Below are 19523 nucleotides of genomic sequence, written 5' to 3'. Positions count from 1 at the left end.
CATAGGACCCGAGCTGAGCTGAGGCGCCGATTGGCTCCACCAGGTCGATACTGACGTGCCTACACTGGCCCTACAGACGGGCTGAAAGAGCCGTAGAAGCGTGCAAATGGGCTATATAGTAGCCAAGCCAATGTGTGTCGAGATGTCGAGCATAGCACACTCATCAATCGAAGCCAACAGCTTTTGCAACAGGAATCAGATCATACTGATCGAATATCACGCAAAATCGCAGCGCTATGCCATCTTCCATACTCATTGTTGGCTCAGGCATTGCAGGTCCAGTTTTGGCCAGCTTTCTCCTCTTGTCTCCGACTACAGCCAAGGACAAGCCTACAATCACGATCCTTGAACGCTCTTCACAACCACGTTCTCAAGGCCAAAATGTTGATGTACGAGGCACTGGGTTGACGATTATTCAGAAACTTGGACTGGAAGCTGCTGTACGCTCATCGACTACTGGCGAAGAAGGCGTCGAGTTTGTAGACGACGATGGTGCTGTCTGGTCGCGGTTTGCAGCAGACAAGTCCGGCAAAGTTCAGACAGGCACGAGTGACATTGAGATTCTACGGGGCAGATTAGCGGACATCTGTCTGAAGCGGAGTCAATCCATCTCCGATGAAGTCATAGCAAGTGGTGGTCCTGGCATCGAATTCCTATATGGAGACTATCTTGACTCGATAGACCAGGATGGTGAGAAGGTGCACGTTCACCTCGCAAAGTCAGGCGCAAACCGAAGCTTCGATCTTGTTGTCGGGGCGGACGGTCTTCAGAGCACAACCCGTCGTCTCGTATGGGGCGACGGAGCGGAGCGCGGATGCGTCAAGAAGCTGGGCTGGTATGGTGGATTCTTCAGCATGCCTAGCGATTCTACAGATACGCTTTGGCGAAGGTGGTACCATGCTCCTGAGCGTAAAAGTGTCATGCTTCGCCCGAGCCACTCGAAGGACAAGACGACTATCTTCATGATCATGAATGGCGAACACAACCCCAAGTTTGATGAAGTGGCATCCAGCAGGAGGAAAGGCGTGCAAGAGCAGAAAGCTGTCATCACAGAGCACTTTCAAAATGCAAAATGGCAGACGCCCCGAATACTTCGCGAGCTGAACGCCGCCGACGACTTCTACTATGACATGATTGCTCAGATTCACATGCCGAAGTGGAGTAAAGGGCGGGTCGTACTCATCGCTGATGCTGCACATTGCGCAAGTCCACTATCTGGTATGGGCACCACCTTGGCGCTCAATGGCGCATATAACCTTGCAGGTGCTTTGCTTCAATATCCGAATAACCTGGAGAGCGCCTTCAGCCAGTACGAGAACAAGATGCGCCCTTTCGTGGATCGAGCACAAAAGTTGCCATTAGATGGTAAGCTCTTCTACCTGATCCATCCTGAGACTTCCCAAGGCCTTTGGATCATGCGTGCAATTCAGTACTTCATTTACATGTCTGGAATCGTCAACCTCATCTTTAGATTGGTTGGACCTCCTGCAGCTGCGACCGAAGTCGAGGAGTATGGCTTTAAGCAGGTGGAAGAGCTCAGGGAGACAAGCAAATGAAGTATGTTCTCTACCATGATACAACACGCTTGAAGGAATCGAAATGGCGACAAAGGAGCTTAGCATTATGGGGTGACTGGATGAGAATTGAACTTGTCCATATACGCTTCCCCTTGATGTACCATTCGGAAGAGCTCGATACACAGGACCTCGGATAATCCTCAGTGTCACCTTCGCCGCTCAATCATTCATGCCTCAACTCACATCATGGGAGCGCCTTGCCTCTGATTCTTCGCCTCAAATATTCTTTCCGAACGCGTCCAATTTCTGAGCTTCACTCGCTTCCATCCTCGCTTGCTGGAAGCTCTGTTTGAGTAGAGCTCCGTTTCTCCTCCGAAGCATCATAATTTCTGACGGCATCAAGGAAGACCTGGCGCTCCCTGTCAACTGTCACTCTCCAATGCCTCGCCAGCAGCGCTCTGCTGCCAGCTTCGTCGAACTTGATGGTACTCTCGATAGGGGCTTCTTGTACCGCGCTGATCGAGTCAAGTCTCATGCCTCGCCTAAGCATGTGAAGCATCAGCTTCCGACTGCGAATCACCTGATGGATGTAAAGGATAGCGAAATTGATCCGACAGTCGGTAAGATTACGTATACGGAAAGGACCGGGAGTGTTGAGTAGCGTGTTGAGGCCAGCCTCTTCGGAATCGTCCAATTTCCATTCGCACTGAATCGATGCGATCTCCCTCATTCGTTCTGCAGCGACCGTCTCGAGCGATTCCAGCGATAACTTCCAATCGTCGCCACATATCTGGACGAATACCGAGGTCTCTGCCCAAAAGAATGACGAGACCTCGACGCGCATCTGCTTGCATACCCTCAAAAGAGCAGGAGTCTGTAGCGAAAAGCCTTTCTTGTCTTGCCGAATGATGACACCTGCTTCCGTATGCAAAGCGAGCCGATAGATGTCGTTCCGCAATTCGCCTGGCAGCTGGAGCAGTAAGGATCCTTGCGTCTTAAACCTGGACAATTGCGGCACTTCACGCTCGAGCTTCTTGACCTTGGCGACGGTCTGCTGAATAGCTGTGTCGCTGATATCCGGTGTGAGCTTAACCTCGCCCGTCCGAAGCCTACTGCGTTTGCTTGCGGAGAGCAAGTAGGCCGTGGTCTCAACACTCTCGAGTTTACTGTACGGGGCGGTAAGGGGCTTGATGTAGGTATGAATCAAGCGGGAGTCCCAATGACCCATGTCATACATTTCTTCCAAGACGTCCACCATGTCATCGTAGCCAATGTTTTGGAAGTGCGCTTTGAGGCGTTCATACCACGCGCGGAAATTATCCAGATCGCTTTGGCTTATGACGTTCGCCATTTTGTGTCTTGCTCCGGTTGTGCGCCAATGTCGATGTTGTGTTGTCGAGTCGCTGTCTCAAGTAGACAGTCTGGAGAAAGTGAAGAGACCGTGTCTTGAAAATAAATGCGAGTCGGCGTTGTTAGCGCGGCTTCAAGGTCCGTGCGTGGGTGTCACATGCAGTCTCGCGTTTGCAGCGCATCATGACCGCCTCTGCATTCGGATGCCGACAGCTCTCAGGCTTTCAATCAGCACCTCTACTTTCACGATATGACTGTGGAAGCCTCATTGAACAGCACTTGCGCTTACAACTGTACGCACAAACAGGCTGATTGTAGCGAGACCTTTTGAAGGATCGATTGGCGCTATGGATTTGGTCGCAGAACTCACCCCGTGCGACTGAAGAACGGCAACCACTCTAGCAGCTCAGCTAATTCAGCATCAGGGTCGCGAGGACGAGCGGCTCGTCTATATCAGGCCTTAAAGATTAAAGAAGACGTTCTCCGTCCGTCAAATACTCCTCTGCAAGACAGTCGAATACTTCCCTAGCATAGATGTTGAATATTGAATCAGATTCAATTCATATTTATATTCAATACTGAATATGAATATGAATACGAGGTCACTAAATATTCGAATATTCAGTGTATTTAGTCGGCAATTTGACGGGTTTAACGGTTGTACTACGGCGTACGTAGATCTCTTTAATTATGCGAAATGGGGTTGTTTGTTGCTCGTTTCTTACTAAAAACCAAGCTCTTTCTATAGGCTCGGAGGATAGACCGCTTCGAGGTATATAGATAGAACCTAGGCATACGAAGGTCGCTAATTCTACTAGGTTGCTAAGTCGCTAGCGGCCTCTAAAGACGAGGTTATAGTGTTGTTACTACCTTGTTTATTCTACCGCTTTCTATTCGAGATACAAGCCTTCCTCGCTCTATAGGACTAAAGGCTTTAATAAGAACAAGAACAGCTAAAGAATATCCGCTCGGTCTATCTACCTCTTATTAATACTAATTAGGTAAATGATTATTAGGCTAATTCGGACGATATTTCGTTTATCGAGTACGTAGAATAGGCGGACTTCGAGCAGTATATTAGGGAGGCGGAAAGGGAGGGCTTATAGTTGCCCTTTCGAAGGATTACGAGGAAGACAATAAAGAGCCTTATCTACGCGGCGGAGATCGTTAAAAGGGCTGCTAACTACTAAGAGCGTATCGCTAATAGCCTTTAAAAGGTATATAAAGGCATAGAACGGAAGGGCAGGCGGATAGTACTAGGTACTCGTCGTTACCTTAAATTCGGAAGGAGGTATATATACTCGGAAGAGTGCTTTCTCGGACTAAAATCGTAGTGCCCGCTGCGGCAGGTATATTTTAAGGCTCGTATCGACAAGGTGCTATACCGTCTAATCGATAGCGAGGGTACTAAGGGCGGTAGTAAGGTTGTTATTATTGTTAATTAAGTGTATAATAATCAGTCGAAGATTAGTATTTAGCTTTCCGTACCTGCCTCCGAGAGCTCGAGTTTGCGTTATAGGGTCTATACTAGGCCTTAATTGGACTCGCTAACCTACATTCTTAGCTTCGGATAGCCTAACCGAAACGGGCCGCACTTAGCCTCTAAAGTCAAATTTCTAAATCTATCTGTTCTAATTAGAACCTAACTACCTTCTTCCTTACAATAAAGACCCGAGAAAATCGCTAACCGACCTAACGAGCGCTCGAAAATTTCCTAAATACCTAAGATTACGAACGGGAAAGCTAGAAGCTACGGAAACGCAGGCGTATAGATAGTATAGACGAACTAGTCCTAAATCCGATACTAGACGAGCCCTAAACCTAGCAATCGACATCTTCTTCCTTAGCCTTTCTTCTAATACTAATACTAGCACCGAAGCCTATACTACCGACGCTTACTTAGTAGAAGAAGCTTTACTATACGAAGAATAAGACGGATCCACTATTGTAGTTATACGCTCGAGATCCGTAGGATAGGGAGCCTACTCGGAATAGCTATAGACACAAGTACTTCTACTATAAGCACTGTCCGGTAGATAGCCTAAAGGCATAGAAATTAGTGTCTAGCAACGCCGCAGACTACCTTCTTAAGACATACAGCATTATCGTATACCCGGAAAGAGATATAATACTATTGCAAGGCCGTATTAATATCGACAAAATGTAGGCAGTAAGCGAGGGCAACGAGGCAAGGCGTGCGGCTACAATTCTAAGGAATATAGCGGAAGCCAATATCGATAAATTTAGGTAGGTAATAGCTCGCTATGCTATAGTATATAGTGTCGCTTATTCTAGCCTTGTTTCTAAGGCCTTTAAAGAGATAATATTAGCAATCAATCTATACGCAGACAAGGCTCTTTTAAAGTCTTACACTTCAATAATAGTACGAGTATAGTACAACTTCGAGAACTAGCGAGAGAGGGTTAAAATAGCGCTTCTTAACGCCCTTAGTTGTCTATACCTTAGTACTAATACTTAGAAGGCTTAGTATAGCTATAAGCACTTCTAAGCTATCAATTATTAGTATGTTAACAAGTATAGTAAACTAACTTAAGTCCTTATCGATTTGCCGCCTCTAGAACGAGGCTCTTATACTAGCGAGTTTATAGCTTAGCTATTAATCTCGTCCTTCGAGACCTTCTTAATTACTTATAAGGTTAGCTAGATAACTGCTAATAACGCCTCTAACAACAACACCCTCTGCGATACGATTAAGCGCTATATATACTAGAAGGGCTTTATATACTAGACAAAGCAGAGCCGCCGCCTACGTTGCTTCGGCTATATTATTAACCTTATAACACAGGCCTTTATGTTTGCTTAGTTAACTAAAGCGGCCGAGTTAGCGGACTAAAGGGCACTTCAAGCGCGGCAAGTGCTATTTAATAAGCAACTAGAGAGCGATAGTAACAAGGTCTCTATATCTAGGTAGTTAGATCTCGATACGGAGTGCTTTGCTAAGTAAACTCTACTACAACGTCTCTACCGACTAACGAACGTCACGAAAACTTCTTTTCCGATCGCGACGATCCTATCGATCCTAGCGATCGCGAGCGATCCTAGCGATCGCGAGCGATCCCGAGCGATCCTAAGCGATCCCGAGCGATCCTAAGCTATCCTAGAACGATAAATAGGTAACTTATAAAAGTTAGACTTTTGCCTAATACTACACTCAAAATAGAACATTTTTGTTATATATTACTAAGCCGTAAACCTTCTAGATAAAAAGATATAAAGGAAAGAAAATCGCTTTTCTAGACATTTTGCTTCTAATTTATCTTTTTTTCTAGTAGGTTTATAGCTTAGTAATATAGTAAAAAGGTACTCTATTTTTAGTATATTATTTTAAAAAAATATAAAATTTATAGTTTTTCTACGAAACTAAAGCTAGGGAACAGAAATAAGCAATATAGTATTTTGGCTTTTCTAAGTTATACTTTACTATTTTTAGAAATTTAAAAAATAGAACTTAAAGTTCTACCTACTAATAAGAGTATTATAAATTTTGAAGTCTTAATACCTAGTAATTATCCTAGAATCTAGAAAAGAATCTCGAGTGTTTCGAGTGTACTTTTTTTCAAAGTTCTGCTTATTAAGCGTCGGCTTTTAAAAGAAACCTTAACGAAATATCGGCTGCATTTAACGAAACCTCAACGAAAAAAATTTATTTATAAAAAAAACCTACGAAACCGCTAAATTTGACCTATATTAGTACGTAATACCCCGAAATACCTCCTCGTAGTAGTAGTATACGGAGTAGTAGCAGTCGGGCTCTAACTTGCCCCGCGTCCTTTGCGTTCCTTGCCCTCGAATTTCGGGACGGGCCGTCCCGAAATTCGCGATCGCGAGGATCCTATCGGATAGGATCGCGAGTAGTCGGAATTTCTAGATCGCGGCGATCCTGTTAGACAAGATCTTTAACGTGCGATCCTAAGGATCCTAAGGATCCTAAGGATCCTAAGCGATCCTATCGATAGGATCGTCGCGATCGGTAAAAAAGTTTTCGTAACAAAGGTCCTATAGCGAGAGAACGACTTCTATAACGCCTTTAAGGAGTTAGCTAAAGCATAGCCGAAGCTGCCTTCTACCTGTCCGAAGCTACTAGGTAAGACTCGCTAGAATAGCTAGTTACTAATAATTAAGGAGGCTATTTAGATAAGGCCTATTCTTAACGCCTTGTTTATTAGTATACTATAACTAAGTAAATACTAGCTTACCGAGAGCGACTAGATTGTCCTTAAAGAGACACGGTTATTCCTTACACTATTTAAAGAAGCGACTTAGCGGCTACAAGGTTACGACGTTACCTTCGACCGCTTCTAAGAGACTATAGAATAGCTACTTACTCACTTCGAGCGTACTAAGTAGCAGCATGCTAAACGAGAGCCTATAATAAAGGCTATCTATGTCTCTTAGCGCCTGTTTAATAAGTACTATCGTCTAATTAACGAGAGCGGCATCTACGTTACTGCAATACTACTATATCTAACTCGCCGTAAGGCATAGCTTCGTAAGCGTTAGTCTAGCAGCAAGAAGAAGGACTAATAGCTTATTAATAGCCTAGTAAGAGCAAGAGCCTTATAGACTAAATACGAAGCACGCTATAGACCTGCTTCTTCTACTAAGTCTACTTCTACTACCGTTATAGAAGCTACAGGTTATTTAACGGATATAATAGCGTAGTAACAATAGCTCGAGAACGACGTCCTTATAACTAATATTAACCCCTTCGAGTCCTTTATTGCCGCTACGCCTATTAAGCTGCTATAGGTTAGTACCGACAAGCGGATAAAGCAGCTAATCTATATAAGTCTACTTAAATAGTAGTGCCTTCCTATATAGCGGACAGCCTATCTAACGCTCTCGCAACTAGCTATCGACTTATTGTCCGCATTCGCTATGTCCGTAGAGTCCGAGCGCACCTTTAGTAGTAGTAGAAGGACGGCTTTATAGGACCGTGCCTTGCTTACTAGCAATAATATCCGTATAAGCGAGTGTAGCAAGCAATAGTAACGTATAGGCGTAGCGGACTTGCTATTAGATATGCTACAATTAGGCGTAGAAGCTAAAGACAACGACGAGTTATATAATTAGCTAGTATTCTATAAGACTGCACTGCTAAGAACACCCTCCTTCTTAACCCTAATCGTTACTATTAACCTCGCTGTCGCGCTAAGCCTATATTGAATATGAATTAAATATGAATATTCACTAACATTCAATAGTGAATATGAATACGAGCGGTGAATCTTGAATATTCAGTATTCAATATCTATGTTCCCTAGTGCTCTCGAAACCCAATTCTAAGAGGCCTCGACATCGTACTTCGGCCCTTCCTAGAGCTGACGAAGAGATAGTGCGGCGCTTTCTCTACTGGGTCTGCAACAGACGCATGCCAAATCTTACTGAAAACAACGATCCATGTCTTCATACACTCCTACAATCGCATACGCAATTAGCTTCATGTCGTACGCCTTTGAATCCCCAGTGATGCTATCACATGCCCGCAACTTCAGAATGCCGCTATGCATACGCTCTTCGACATCCCAGGCATCTCCTCCTCACACCCAGATGCAGTCAAGGGGGCTTTCCTCCGTAATGCAAAGGACTCGATCCTAAGGCAAGTCTTTGTAAGCGGCATCTCGCCTTCGACTTCTTAGCGATGCCGTCTAGGCTTTCGAAAATGCAAAACTATAGAAGGACGAGAAGTGGAAAGTAGAACAGACATACAGGACCATCTGTGCACTAACCTCTTCCGGACGCTAAGGCCTTTCCTACGTGTTAAGAGTGTCTAGATTCTGTGTCACCACTAAACTCCCTTTTGCACCTCAACACAGCGCCTCTCCTAACCAGGCTGACACCTTTACTTGGTAACTTCCCCATATGGACTGCTATAACCCTTCCAGATGCCGCCAAGACCGCCACGTTTGACCGCCGTGTCGGAAGCAGATCGCGGAACCGGCCGTTTCTGAAAGAATTGCTACTCATGGCATCGTAGAGCGCGACAACAAAGGCAGAGATGCAGACAGACGCAAGCAGATGAGTCGTCGTGGGATGTTGTTTCCCGCCGAAATCGAGGCGCCTCGCGGATCGACTTTGTTCTGGATGGCGGCTATTCTATCATCAGCCTATACAGAACGCCTTGAAACGGCTGCACTGCCAGAAACTCCTGCGTCTCACGAACCTGTTGAGCATGACGCTTGGTTCTTCCATATCATCAGACGGCGGCAGCTCTGTATCAACTTTTCTTCTGCCGTGACATCGCAACCATGGATTGGCTGACTATCATGGCGTCTGTGCTCCTTGGCGCCGCATACGTCGATGCGAAAGCTGTTGTTGCTCATTTCATGATGTCAAATTGTCGTTACTATACTTCGACGGAGTGGACTTCTGATATACAGTGAGCCGATCCCGTATTGAACTTGGAAGACTTCGAGCTCACCCAAAGCGCAGGGCTGCTCAAGATGCACATATCGATGGCTTCGCCCTCAATGTTGCGAACAACCCGGACAGCGCGACGGTACGATGTCCTGCCAATAAAAAATATGGCTGTGAAAATAGCTGAACACGCAATGTACAGATCCAGCAAATTGAAAATGCCTTTACGGCTGCAAATAAAATGGGGTTCAAGCTGCTTTTCAGGTAATTAGTGCCAGCCATAGTGGTTGATTCCTGAATAATCGATTCTACACCCTCAAATCAAATCAGTGAATATTCAATTCAGAATATTCAAGTGAATAATCAGAATCAGCATGTAAAAGGGCAAAAAGAATGAATATTTCACTGGTTTGAATAGTTAGTTGGATTCTAGCAGTAGATTAAATAGTGGATTAGATAATAGTCATTCAATTTTAGTAGTACTCCGGCGTATATACGAGGCTCTTTGTCGTCTTCCTCGTAACCCTGCGGAATAGTAGCTATAGACCCTCCTTTTCCGCATCTCCGATATACTACTTAAAGTTATTCTACGCTACTTCGTTAATAAATGATAGGATGCCGGCTTATTAGAAATAGAGCTAAGCAGGGGTAATACAATAGTCGGTCTCGCTAAGAGTTAGATAAGTAGCTACTATATCCTTAAGTAGGAGGTTGAGATAATAGCTCTATAATACTAAGAACGCCTACGTAGACTAGTCGATTGTCTATAACTCTTGCTCCGAGTTAGGCTCCGAGTCCGACATCTAAACTATTAGTACATACTAGAATGCTATAGTTAGCTGTTTACCTACCTCGATTACTTCTACGCGTTTCCGTCCTATTAAAGATATTGTATTGTCTAAAGAAAGAGCTGGAATTTGCATACTTACATAGGATATAAGTGCGCCGTAGTATAACCGCCTAAATATTCATATTCATGAATATTCAAGAATGCTAGAATCAATTATGAATATTCTGAATATAAATATTCACTTGAATATGCAATTCAAGAATCAACCACTATGGTGCCAGCGACGAATTCTTCCAAGCCCGTGTCACTGACAGGAATCATGGCCACAGCTTCGACTATGCCGGAGCTGGAGCATGGCCACAAACCCAGGTCATCAGCTACATTCAGCAGTACAGCTCTAATGCCGCGTACATGCAGTACAAGGGAAAGCCGCTTGTAACAACATTCGAAGGCGCACAGCAAGCAGGAGATTGGACCAATATCAAGAGCCGGACAGGATGTTTCTTTATTCCCAACTGGTCATCGACAGGTGCTTCGAGTGCCGCGACTGCTGGCGGTAGCGTTGCAGATGGTCTCTTCTCGTGGGAAGCTTGGCCAAATGGACCGAACAACATGAACACAAATGACGACAAGAACTATGTGAGCGCTCTAAACGGCAAGCCATACATGATGCCAGTTTCTCCTTGGTTTTACACAAATGTGCCGAACTTTGGCAAGAACTGGCTCTGGCGCGGTGACGATTTGTGGTTTGACAGATGGAACGAGGTGATGCGCGTTCAGCCTGAGTTCGTTCAGATTATCTCTTGGAATGACTGGTGAGTGTACACCATATCCAAGTCATATCGACGAGACTAATTACTTCGATACAGGCCAGAGTCGCACTACATCGGGCCTCTACGATCCAAAGAGTTCGGTGCGTTTTCTTATGGCGGCGCGTCTTACAACTATGCTAAAGGCATGCCTCATGATGGTTGGCGTGCACTTTTACCTTACTGGATCGACAGTTACAAAGGCACTTCTCCTCGAATGAAGAACGAGATTCTTTCGTTCTGGTACCGGCTGTCTCCGAAGACGGCTTGCGGTACGGGTGCAACATCTGGAAATAATGCCGGCCACAATCAGCAGACTCACTCACTATCCGATATCGTTCAAGACAGGATTTTCTTCGATGCGTACCTATCTTCCGCTGCAGACGCAGTCGTGACGATTGGTGGTGGCTCTAACACAACTGCGACTTGGAGCACAAAGCCATTCGGTGGAAGTGGCGTCTACCATGGAAGTGTTCCTTTCAATGGCAGAACTGGTACGGTCTCGATCAAGATCGTCCGGAATGGAATCACGATGATTTCGCAAACCGGCAAGGACATTTCGACGACTTGCACGAACGGCCTCACGAACTGGAATGCCTATGTCGGCTCTGCTAGCCGCTACGCTTCGAGCAGGACGTCGTCAAGCTCGACCTCATCAACATCAAAATTTTCCAGCGCCAAATCTGCTACCAGATCTACTTCGTCAATTACATCAACCACTTCGAAATCCTCTACCGTAACTTCGGCTTCAACTCCCTCGACTTCAACAGCAACAACCTGCGCCATAACGTACCGATGGTCTTCACAGTAACTCAAAATTCTGTCTGCGTCTACGCACCAGACTGAAAAATTTTCTCCTGCAATCGCTCGTCAAGCCAGGTCCGCGGATCCCGAGCAGCACCAGCACCAGCACGAAATCGACTGCATCACACTCACGGCCTTGCACGAGATTCCGAGGCTCGAACGAAACTATAGCCATAGCACCCTACCTGGCCCCTAGTAGCGAACTCCCACCCTCACGTCCTCACCGGGCGCGGAAAGCAGAAATCAAAGCATAATTTTCCACCGTGCATTGAGAACCACGGCAGTAGTACCAGCTCAAAGCTTTCACCCACAGCGGACGGATGCACGACTCACAACTGCAGATCCAGTCGGGGAAAAGAAATTGACGCATGCCGTCAACGAAGGAGAAGCCGGGCAGTATGAGTAAGGTAGACGCACGAGTCGAAACGAGCAACGAAGATCACAAGAAAGAGAAAATTTTTCCCGAGTGTTTCATAATAAATCTATCGGGCTGTTCCCGTTGAAGGGAATGTGATATGCCGGGCCCCGGCCGCTATGAGAGAGAATCAGGAGTCGTTGAGGGGGAGTGAGTCAAGTGAACTTGCTTTCAAGAGTTCAGGGATTAGAAGAAGGTGGGGGGAAGGAAATGTGTATCTTCATGACTTGAGAAGATGCGATATATGCCACGGTGTATATGCAGGGTGGAACTCAATTCCTGTCTACACTGAGAGAGGGAATCTTGCCTTACGCACGTAAGCGGGTCTCTACGCTCCGAGCAAGCCAAGCGAAGTCAAAGTCGCTTTTCTAAATTTTGCTATCGTGCCGTAGTACGTATGAGTTAGTATGAATCCGTAGACTTTTAAATTGGCCGTAGAGAGAAGCGCGAGTTCCGAACGTCCTTCGTACAAGCAAAGTTGGCGCTTAGGATGAAGACATAGTAGGCCTGAGAACTATCGGGCCGAAAATTGGTCGACTGTCGCTATATAGACTGCGGAATGTCATCCTAAGGAGCGGCTCGTAGCTGTCAAACTAGGTATAGTAGTTCTATATTTTAGGGCTTTCGCTAATGTTACGGCTTCATGTCCCCGTGGGTAGCGCTAGACATCACATCGCACATGCAGTATATCGATCTGGTTGTTTTTTGAATCTGATTAAACGAGCGGACCTCAGCGATTGATAGACGACGGTCTAGTCCCAGCCTGGCAAATGAAGGAGAGAGGGTGACGTTTCTCGATGTAGGAGTCGGAGTAGGCAAATGTATGCGCTCGCTCAAAGGTAGATCTGGTGGCTGAGGTTTGCTCGATATCGAGGCCGTGGCTATACGGGACGTTTTCTTAGCGTTGTGAGGGCAAGCAGCGTGTCCGAATCGGCGACGACTTGAGGACCAACTTCACAGGGCTGGGGTTGCATCAAGGCTCGACTTCTGATTCTCCTTCTGCCGTGTTGCTACACTACAGGACGAAGCCAAGGTGTAGGTATCTGCATTCATTGCTGGAAGGGGCACGCTCTCGGTCGGCAAGGATTGTCGATATCCACAGCAGTCATCATTTGTCGCCAATGCGACTCCTTCGCTTGAGTCGACGAATCTGTCGAAATTCGCGGATGCTGAGAGGATCTGTCGAGGGGACGTGACGCTGAGATTCGAGCCCTGAGCCGTCCATCGTAGGCCAGATTGGTGACTGCGATGAGGTAATCCATCTGCGTGTGACTTGCTTTAGCATCTGGGACAGGCAATACTAGTTCATCGTTATTTCGACGGTACATGTATCTGATCATGTTCCCCCCAACTCAAGGCTTCTCGAAAGGCGGCAATGGGGCGTACTGTAAATGTCACAGGTCAGAGCGTGTCACGTCCCGTACAGACAAGATCACTGCGGAAGAACGATCAGACGTGTAGGCAACGACCGTATGTGGGAAGCTCCATAGCGCTCGGTCGACTCCTTACCCTGAGATCGATCTGCTACGTCCGTGCCTTCAGCGCTTACGCCTGTGCATGTGCGAGCCCCATGGAGCATGAATCGAGCAAATGCAGCATACAAGGGCATGTCCCGCAAGAATTCCAGTTTCCAGGATTGCGACTCGATCATCGAAGACGCTGTTGTGGAGAACAACCAAGCGTCTGAAGACGACGCGCTCTTCCAAATGGCCGGCTTGCTATCCATCTTGGATGCTCATCCCAGCATCCAGCGGACTGCTGGTCATGATGAGACTGTGGCGCTTGGCTTCACTCGTCCCCACACGGCATCCTGGCTGAAGAAGCCCAACAACCACGCAAGAGTATTTTCATGGAAACGCTAGCATGGTTGTTGTTTTTGAATCCTTCCGCACATGCAAAGGCTGCATAAGCGGTGAAACACATTCTCGCATCTCAGTCAACAAGAGTCATGGAGGCTCGCGTGAAGAGCGGCGATCATGCCTTCAAATGCACCAGATCGGGATTTGTATGTGAGAACGGCGCAAGATAATCTCTCAGAGATGTCGTTGGCTGTGTTTTAGACATTGCCATCAAATGCTGCCGAGCTGGTGATCGGTGCTCTCATATTCTTTCTGGCTGATGAGTTTGGAACGACATGATAATAGCAGTGTCGGTGGTAAATAAGTTTTGAGGCTCTCCTGCCGGAAGTCTTTCTGCGAGTGCATTCCCAACGGCAGAGTTCTGTCATGAATGCTTGGCCCAGCCACATGGTGCTCCGGCAAAGCCCACGAAGCCAATACAGTATGGTCGGAATGGGGGGATGTTGTTCGCGGGCGAAAAGGATGCAGAAAATGTGAGGGCGTGGCCGTTTGCTACATAGCTTGATCAAAACGGGATGTGCAGCATCGCAGTGACTGTGCATTCCGTGGTTGTCGTTATTACGCATACGGAGCGCAGAATCAATGATGGACACTCAGTACCATGGACCGGCTGTCCGGTTGGAGGCGGAAGAGCGCACGGGTGTCTCAAGTCCACGTGAGGTTGAAGAGCAGAGCCTCCGGAGATCTGCAGGACGCGAGGTAGAACTAGTGTGATTCAATCTTGCACACCATCTTCCATCCTCCGGGCGTACTTGGATTCTCAGGCGGGGGTCGGCAACTTGGCACCTTGGCAGTGTGCCTCTCGGATTGCTTGACTGTAGCGGCACACAGCAGATTAGCGAAGCGAAGCAGGACACATGCCCGAAGAGGACATTCTGGGAGTATACACAGTCTGGGTCAACACCGGCAATGCATGTGCGATCGTGCCCCGCGCATCTCAACTTCCGCGCATCTGCGGCCTTTGTATTCACATTGCCCGGACCGGGCGTTTGATTTGCGGCTCTGCCTTCGCCTCGACAAGAGAAGCGCCACTGATAATGGGGTTCAGTTCAGTTTAGCGTTCCTCTACGCGAGGCTACAGTCTCCGGTGCATTCTGTCCGTTTCGCTTTGGGACAGACTCTTCAGCTTCCGATCCGACCCATGCACGCACACGTCGATGCCCGTGGACACCACATGAGCCACTCGGACGGGCGAGAAATGCTCATGCCGCGAGGTGTGTGCTGCCGCAATGTTTCGACAGGCGAGGGGCTGCGGCTCTGCCATCCTTGTGCCGAAGCACGGATGCAGGCTGAATCTCGCAGTGCAGTGCAGTGCAGTGCAGTATTTTTCGGCTGGCATACCGAGGAAGAGCCAGGCCGAGACTGTGCTGTCTCTGCTGTTGTCGGTGTTCCATGCGGGTTCTAATAAAATCACATGGTCCTCCCGAAAGGCGTCTTGGTTGCGACGTTGCCGTCCGCACCCGCACCCGCACCCGCGCCCGCACCCGCAGACCAATGCCACATTATCATTATGCAATGCTACGGTATGGCGGCGCTGGGCGGCGGCGTGAGGATTTCATGTCGACGTGCGCTGCCCTAAGACATTATGTCAGCGAGCTCAATCGGCTACAAGGTTCGCACCTGCAGTGTGCAGCGGGCAAATTGGTCGAGCGCCAAGGCTTCGCCGCTTCGAACAGCATCCGGCGCTATCCTTACACTACCCACCCCACCACCCCGGCCTGCAGCTTTGTGTGACGCCATCTCCCTTGACGAGATGCTGGCTGTGATTGGGCAGCGGGCGTGTCTCAGGCGGAGATCGGAGGTCTTGATACGCCGAACCAGAACACGGCTAGACGTGAACGAGGCAAGGCAAGGCTCGCGTCGCACGAGCGTTGCACAGATTTCATGGCAGTCACGATGTCGGATGTGATGCTGCTGACATGGGTGTACAGGCGGGAACGAGCGTAGGTACCGAATGCACGACACCAGATCGAGGGAGACTTGCTTGGTGAGGAGAAACGACAGCGTCGGCAGCTGGGATGTCACAGGCGAATGGGAAGCACGTCGTTTGACGTCAGCCCTGATCATGGATGGGAAACGACGACCAGAATAGATTGTAGATGATTGCAGAGGTCCTGACGGGGCGCAACAAGGCAAGCATGTGCATGAGGATGAGGTTGCCTTGCTCAATAGCGCAGAAGATGCCGAGCACCAAGTGGAGAAGCTGCAGGCGTGGATGCTTGGCACACTAGGTGAGGATCGGGGCAAGAGGGCGAGGGTGCGGGAAGGGATCGGCGGAGGCGTGGTGTGGTCCAGGGTCGGCGACCAGGGAGCGTGGCAGGCTCGAAGGCTTGCAGTCCCCGGCGGCTGGTCACCAGCAGCAAGCGAGAAAGGCTAGTGCAGTAGGGACGGACGCGAAAAGTGCAGGGCAGTCATTGGGCCGTGGCGGGATTCCCATGATGAGGCCGCAGTGGCGTCTGGCTGCGAGTGGAGGGAGGAGCCCAAAGTGCTATGGTTGTCATTCATTTGAAGGCAGTGGAGTGGAGCGTGGAGGGTGGAGCGTGCGGCGTGTGGTGGGTCCAGCAGGCCAAGGCCGAGCAGGCCAGCCGTCGGGGGAGTGAGACGCATGTGCACGTCCATACACAGCAAGTCCATGGTCCGACACGGCCACGGATACGGCCACGGCGACAGGGAGTGCGAAAGACGATCGGCACGCTTTGCCGTTGCCGGCGCCTTTGCTGCGACTCTACCGCACATGCACGCACCAGTGCGAGGTCTTGCAGTCGTCCTTCCGCCTGCGCGACCTTTGATTGGCCTTGCACGCTCATCGCACTCACCATTAGCAGCAGAACTCAGTCTGCGCATGTCGCGGTCGCGGAGTCGGAGCCGCGGCGATCGCCAGAGCCAGGACCAGGGCCAGAGGCTTCGCGGCATCACGATGATTCTGGGCCTGCGCTCCGTCCTAGGGAGGCAGTAGAGTGATAAGGATAGAGAGCACCGTAGTAAATCAGCTCCGGCTATTAATAAATTAACGGACCTACGGCCGCTCGAGTCTCGGTAAGACTATATTATTAGTAATCTATATAGTATTATATCGCATAGAGACTTCTAATACCTATACTAGCTACTAAGTAGAATTGTAATATAAGAACCTTTAGACTTCCGCTTCTTAATCTTATCGTATATAAGTATCCTTCTCTTAGCCGCCTTACGTAGAGCGAAGATACTAATATAGCTAATAACTTCGGTATAGAATAAGTCGTTAGAGAATACTATTACTAGTTGTATAGTCTCGAGTCTAACTATTACCTTATAGCAGTTAACCTAGTAGTAGAAATAGGGTACTATCTAGTTAATAAAGCTATAGATATCCTTCCTATAGATCGTTAACTATACCTTAATACTAGTATAGCAACCTTTAACTAGCGAGGTTATTATATTACTAAAATAGTATATTCTATCGATCTAGTATTTAATATACTATTCTCGATAGATCTACTAAGTATCCGCTATATACTAAGCTAGCCTATACTACGCCTTATTATCTAAGTAGTTACGAGCTAGTTTGCTATTACTAGCGGCAATCTTACCTTCCTTAAGACGCCTATAGTTACTAGTAAACGAGTTAATAGACTAAGAGTCGATAGTAGCGTTAAATAGGTCTATAAAGCCCTATACCGCTAGACTTAATAGGCTAATAATAGCCTATGCCTTATCGATAGATTAGGAGGTCTAGTACTAGGGAAGGCCCCTATACTAGCTTCCTATAAGAACCTAAGTAAGTAAAGTCTCCTATCCTACCTTAGTAAATCCTATATAATAGTTATATAATATAATTACGTATACTATAATACTAATCCGCTAGCGTAGAGCCTAATTAGCGTATACGCGGAGATACTCGGTAGCTTATACGGAGATACTCGGTAGCCGGCTCGGCGGATATACTAGCTGTATAGGGCTATTAAGTTTAGTTAATAGGAAACACTTTACCTTATTTTTTAAAAGATACGGTTTAGTTCTACTATCTACTACTACGATTAGTAGAGGGTATTCTATACGTTACTATAGACCTATTTTCTAATAGCTAGTAAACTATCGAGAAATAGTAGTATTAGGTTTAGTATCTTAAAACTAGTATCTAGCTTACTAGATAACTAGGTATCGAGACTATCGTATCTAGCCTTATACTCGAAGCTAATATACTACTAGTAATACGAGCGGTCGCTTTCTACTATATTTCCCTAGAAGTTTAAGAGAAACTACGTTAAATAGCGGCGATTAGTACTATAGACCTTAAAGTATTTATAGCCTACTATATTCTTAGGTCTATATACCCTTAATTTATAATCTAAGGCCTCCGAGATTACCTAGCTTTAGCTCTTATACCTACTATAGCCTCTTACTACGTATCTCTTAAAACTAGCGCTTTTTTAAATTATATAGCTTAGGAGATAGAGTAGTAGCGGCGGTAGTAGCGGCGGCGGCGGTAGCCTCCGTTTATAACTATATAGAAGGGCTTAATTATATAGCTAATATTAGATATAGAAGGGCAGGGGTAGAATAGCGATAGTAAGGTATATATAATAGCAATAGCGATAGTTGAGTAGAAAATAGCTATCGCGATCGGACGACTGATTAATAAATAGCCGGGGCTAATATACGAACAGTCGCGCCCCGTACCGTATCGCTCTAGTGTAGGGTGAACTAACCCATTAGTTGCCGAACGGTGGCCCTAGCCCTGCAAAGCCGTTTTCCCTGAGCCCGCAGTGAGCATCTGCGTGCAATCATCGACCGATCTGATTCTCTAATAGGCTAGCCGGGCGATCCTGAGCCTGAGCCTGAGCCTGAGCCGGAGCCGGAGCCTGAGCCTGAGCCAGGGCCTCCGCCGGCCTCAATGCACGGCACGCTGGTCGCTCTCGCACCACACACACGCAGCCTCTCACACTTCGCTCCGTCTCCCGTGAGGCTCAAGCTTTGCGTCGCGGCGAGCTGGCAGGCATCAAGACCCTGGAGCTGCTCACCCTCCTGCCGCAGACTTCCCGAATGACCGGGTCACAGATGTATTTCGGCTGTGGCTTGAGTGCAGCCTCCTGCCTCCTCCTGCTGCTGCTAAGTGGCAAGTGGCAAGCGCGAGTGCGCATCACGCTCGCCTGCGCGCGCTGCGACTCAGTCCATCTGGCATCAGTGCCCCTCCTCCCGCTTGCTGTATTCTAGGCGCAGGCGCAGGCGCAAGGGTAGAGCAAGACTAGAGGACCTGTACCTAACGAGACGGAGGCTGCCGCGCTGCATTCACGCTTGAGCTCAATATCATCGTCGCCCTCGCGCCCTCGCCCTCTCCCGGCAGCTGACGCTGAACCTTTTCTGCATTGCCGGCAGCCAACTGGATTCCTGCCGTCACCACGCACCTCGCACCTCGTCGACCTGACTGCACTCCTCGCCGCAGAGCATCCCATCGCATCAATCTGCCCTGACCATTGCGCTCCCTCCCATCGCCCACCATCCGAGGCCACACGGACATTGTCACCCCCGCCGCCGCCCTCCTTCAGCCTTATCTGCTCCCGAATCCCGCTCTCGCGCTGTCTGGTGTCTCCTTCTCATCCACCTGCGTCTGCATCCACCGAC

The 19523-nt window shown here is 47.9% G+C and overlaps 5 protein-coding genes across 5 annotated transcripts; 3 read left to right on the top strand and 2 right to left on the bottom strand.

Annotated features, from left to right (window-relative positions):
- Nucleotides 1–236: 236 nt before the first annotated feature.
- MYCFIDRAFT_215474 (uncharacterized protein) lies at nucleotides 237–1735 on the top strand (the record flags this gene model as incomplete). The annotated part of the gene is made up of 1 exon (XM_007929140.1): nucleotides 237–1735. The coding sequence occupies one exon, from the start codon at nucleotides 237–239 to the stop codon at nucleotides 1554–1556; it is 1320 nt and encodes a 439-aa protein (XP_007927331.1). The 3' UTR covers nucleotides 1557–1735.
- MYCFIDRAFT_207939 (uncharacterized protein) lies at nucleotides 1396–6053 on the bottom strand (the record flags this gene model as incomplete). Its single annotated transcript, XM_007929139.1, has 10 exons — nucleotides 1396–1668; nucleotides 1701–1735; nucleotides 1761–1802; nucleotides 1835–2879; nucleotides 2936–2998; nucleotides 3025–3082; nucleotides 3115–3131; nucleotides 3165–3272; nucleotides 3366–3472; nucleotides 6040–6053. 10 exons carry the CDS (start codon nucleotides 6051–6053, stop codon nucleotides 1622–1624), a joined length of 1536 nt encoding a protein of 511 aa, XP_007927330.1. The 3' UTR covers nucleotides 1396–1621.
- A 3101-nt stretch (nucleotides 6054–9154) lies between these two features.
- On the top strand, nucleotides 9155–11844 carry MYCFIDRAFT_188707 (glycoside hydrolase family 71 protein; the record flags this gene model as incomplete). The annotated part of the gene is made up of 6 exons (XM_007929138.1): nucleotides 9155–9267; nucleotides 9321–9387; nucleotides 9448–9509; nucleotides 10365–10850; nucleotides 10905–11483; nucleotides 11826–11844. 6 exons carry the CDS (start codon nucleotides 9155–9157, stop codon nucleotides 11842–11844), a joined length of 1326 nt encoding a protein of 441 aa, XP_007927329.1.
- An 849-nt stretch (nucleotides 11845–12693) lies between these two features.
- Nucleotides 12694–13925, top strand: MYCFIDRAFT_175337 (uncharacterized protein; the record flags this gene model as incomplete). Its single annotated transcript, XM_007929137.1, has 10 exons — nucleotides 12694–12714; nucleotides 12749–12760; nucleotides 12788–12884; nucleotides 12921–12940; nucleotides 12975–13096; nucleotides 13126–13255; nucleotides 13281–13329; nucleotides 13358–13518; nucleotides 13546–13616; nucleotides 13640–13925. The coding sequence occupies 10 exons, from the start codon at nucleotides 12694–12696 to the stop codon at nucleotides 13923–13925; spliced, it is 969 nt and encodes a 322-aa protein (XP_007927328.1).
- Nucleotides 13926–16295: 2370 nt separating this feature from the next.
- Nucleotides 16296–16835, bottom strand: MYCFIDRAFT_197070 (uncharacterized protein; the record flags this gene model as incomplete). The annotated part of the gene is made up of 1 exon (XM_007929136.1): nucleotides 16296–16835. One exon carries the CDS (start codon nucleotides 16833–16835, stop codon nucleotides 16296–16298), a length of 540 nt encoding a protein of 179 aa, XP_007927327.1.
- Nucleotides 16836–19523: the final 2688 nt, after the last annotated feature.

Source organism: Pseudocercospora fijiensis (assembly GCF_000340215.1).
Source record: "Pseudocercospora fijiensis CIRAD86 unplaced genomic scaffold MYCFIscaffold_5, whole genome shotgun sequence".
Classification (NCBI taxonomy): Eukaryota; Fungi; Ascomycota; class Dothideomycetes; order Mycosphaerellales; family Mycosphaerellaceae; genus Pseudocercospora; species Pseudocercospora fijiensis.
Note: the sequence above shows the minus strand (reverse complement) of the source record. Positions and strands in the feature narration are given on the sequence as shown.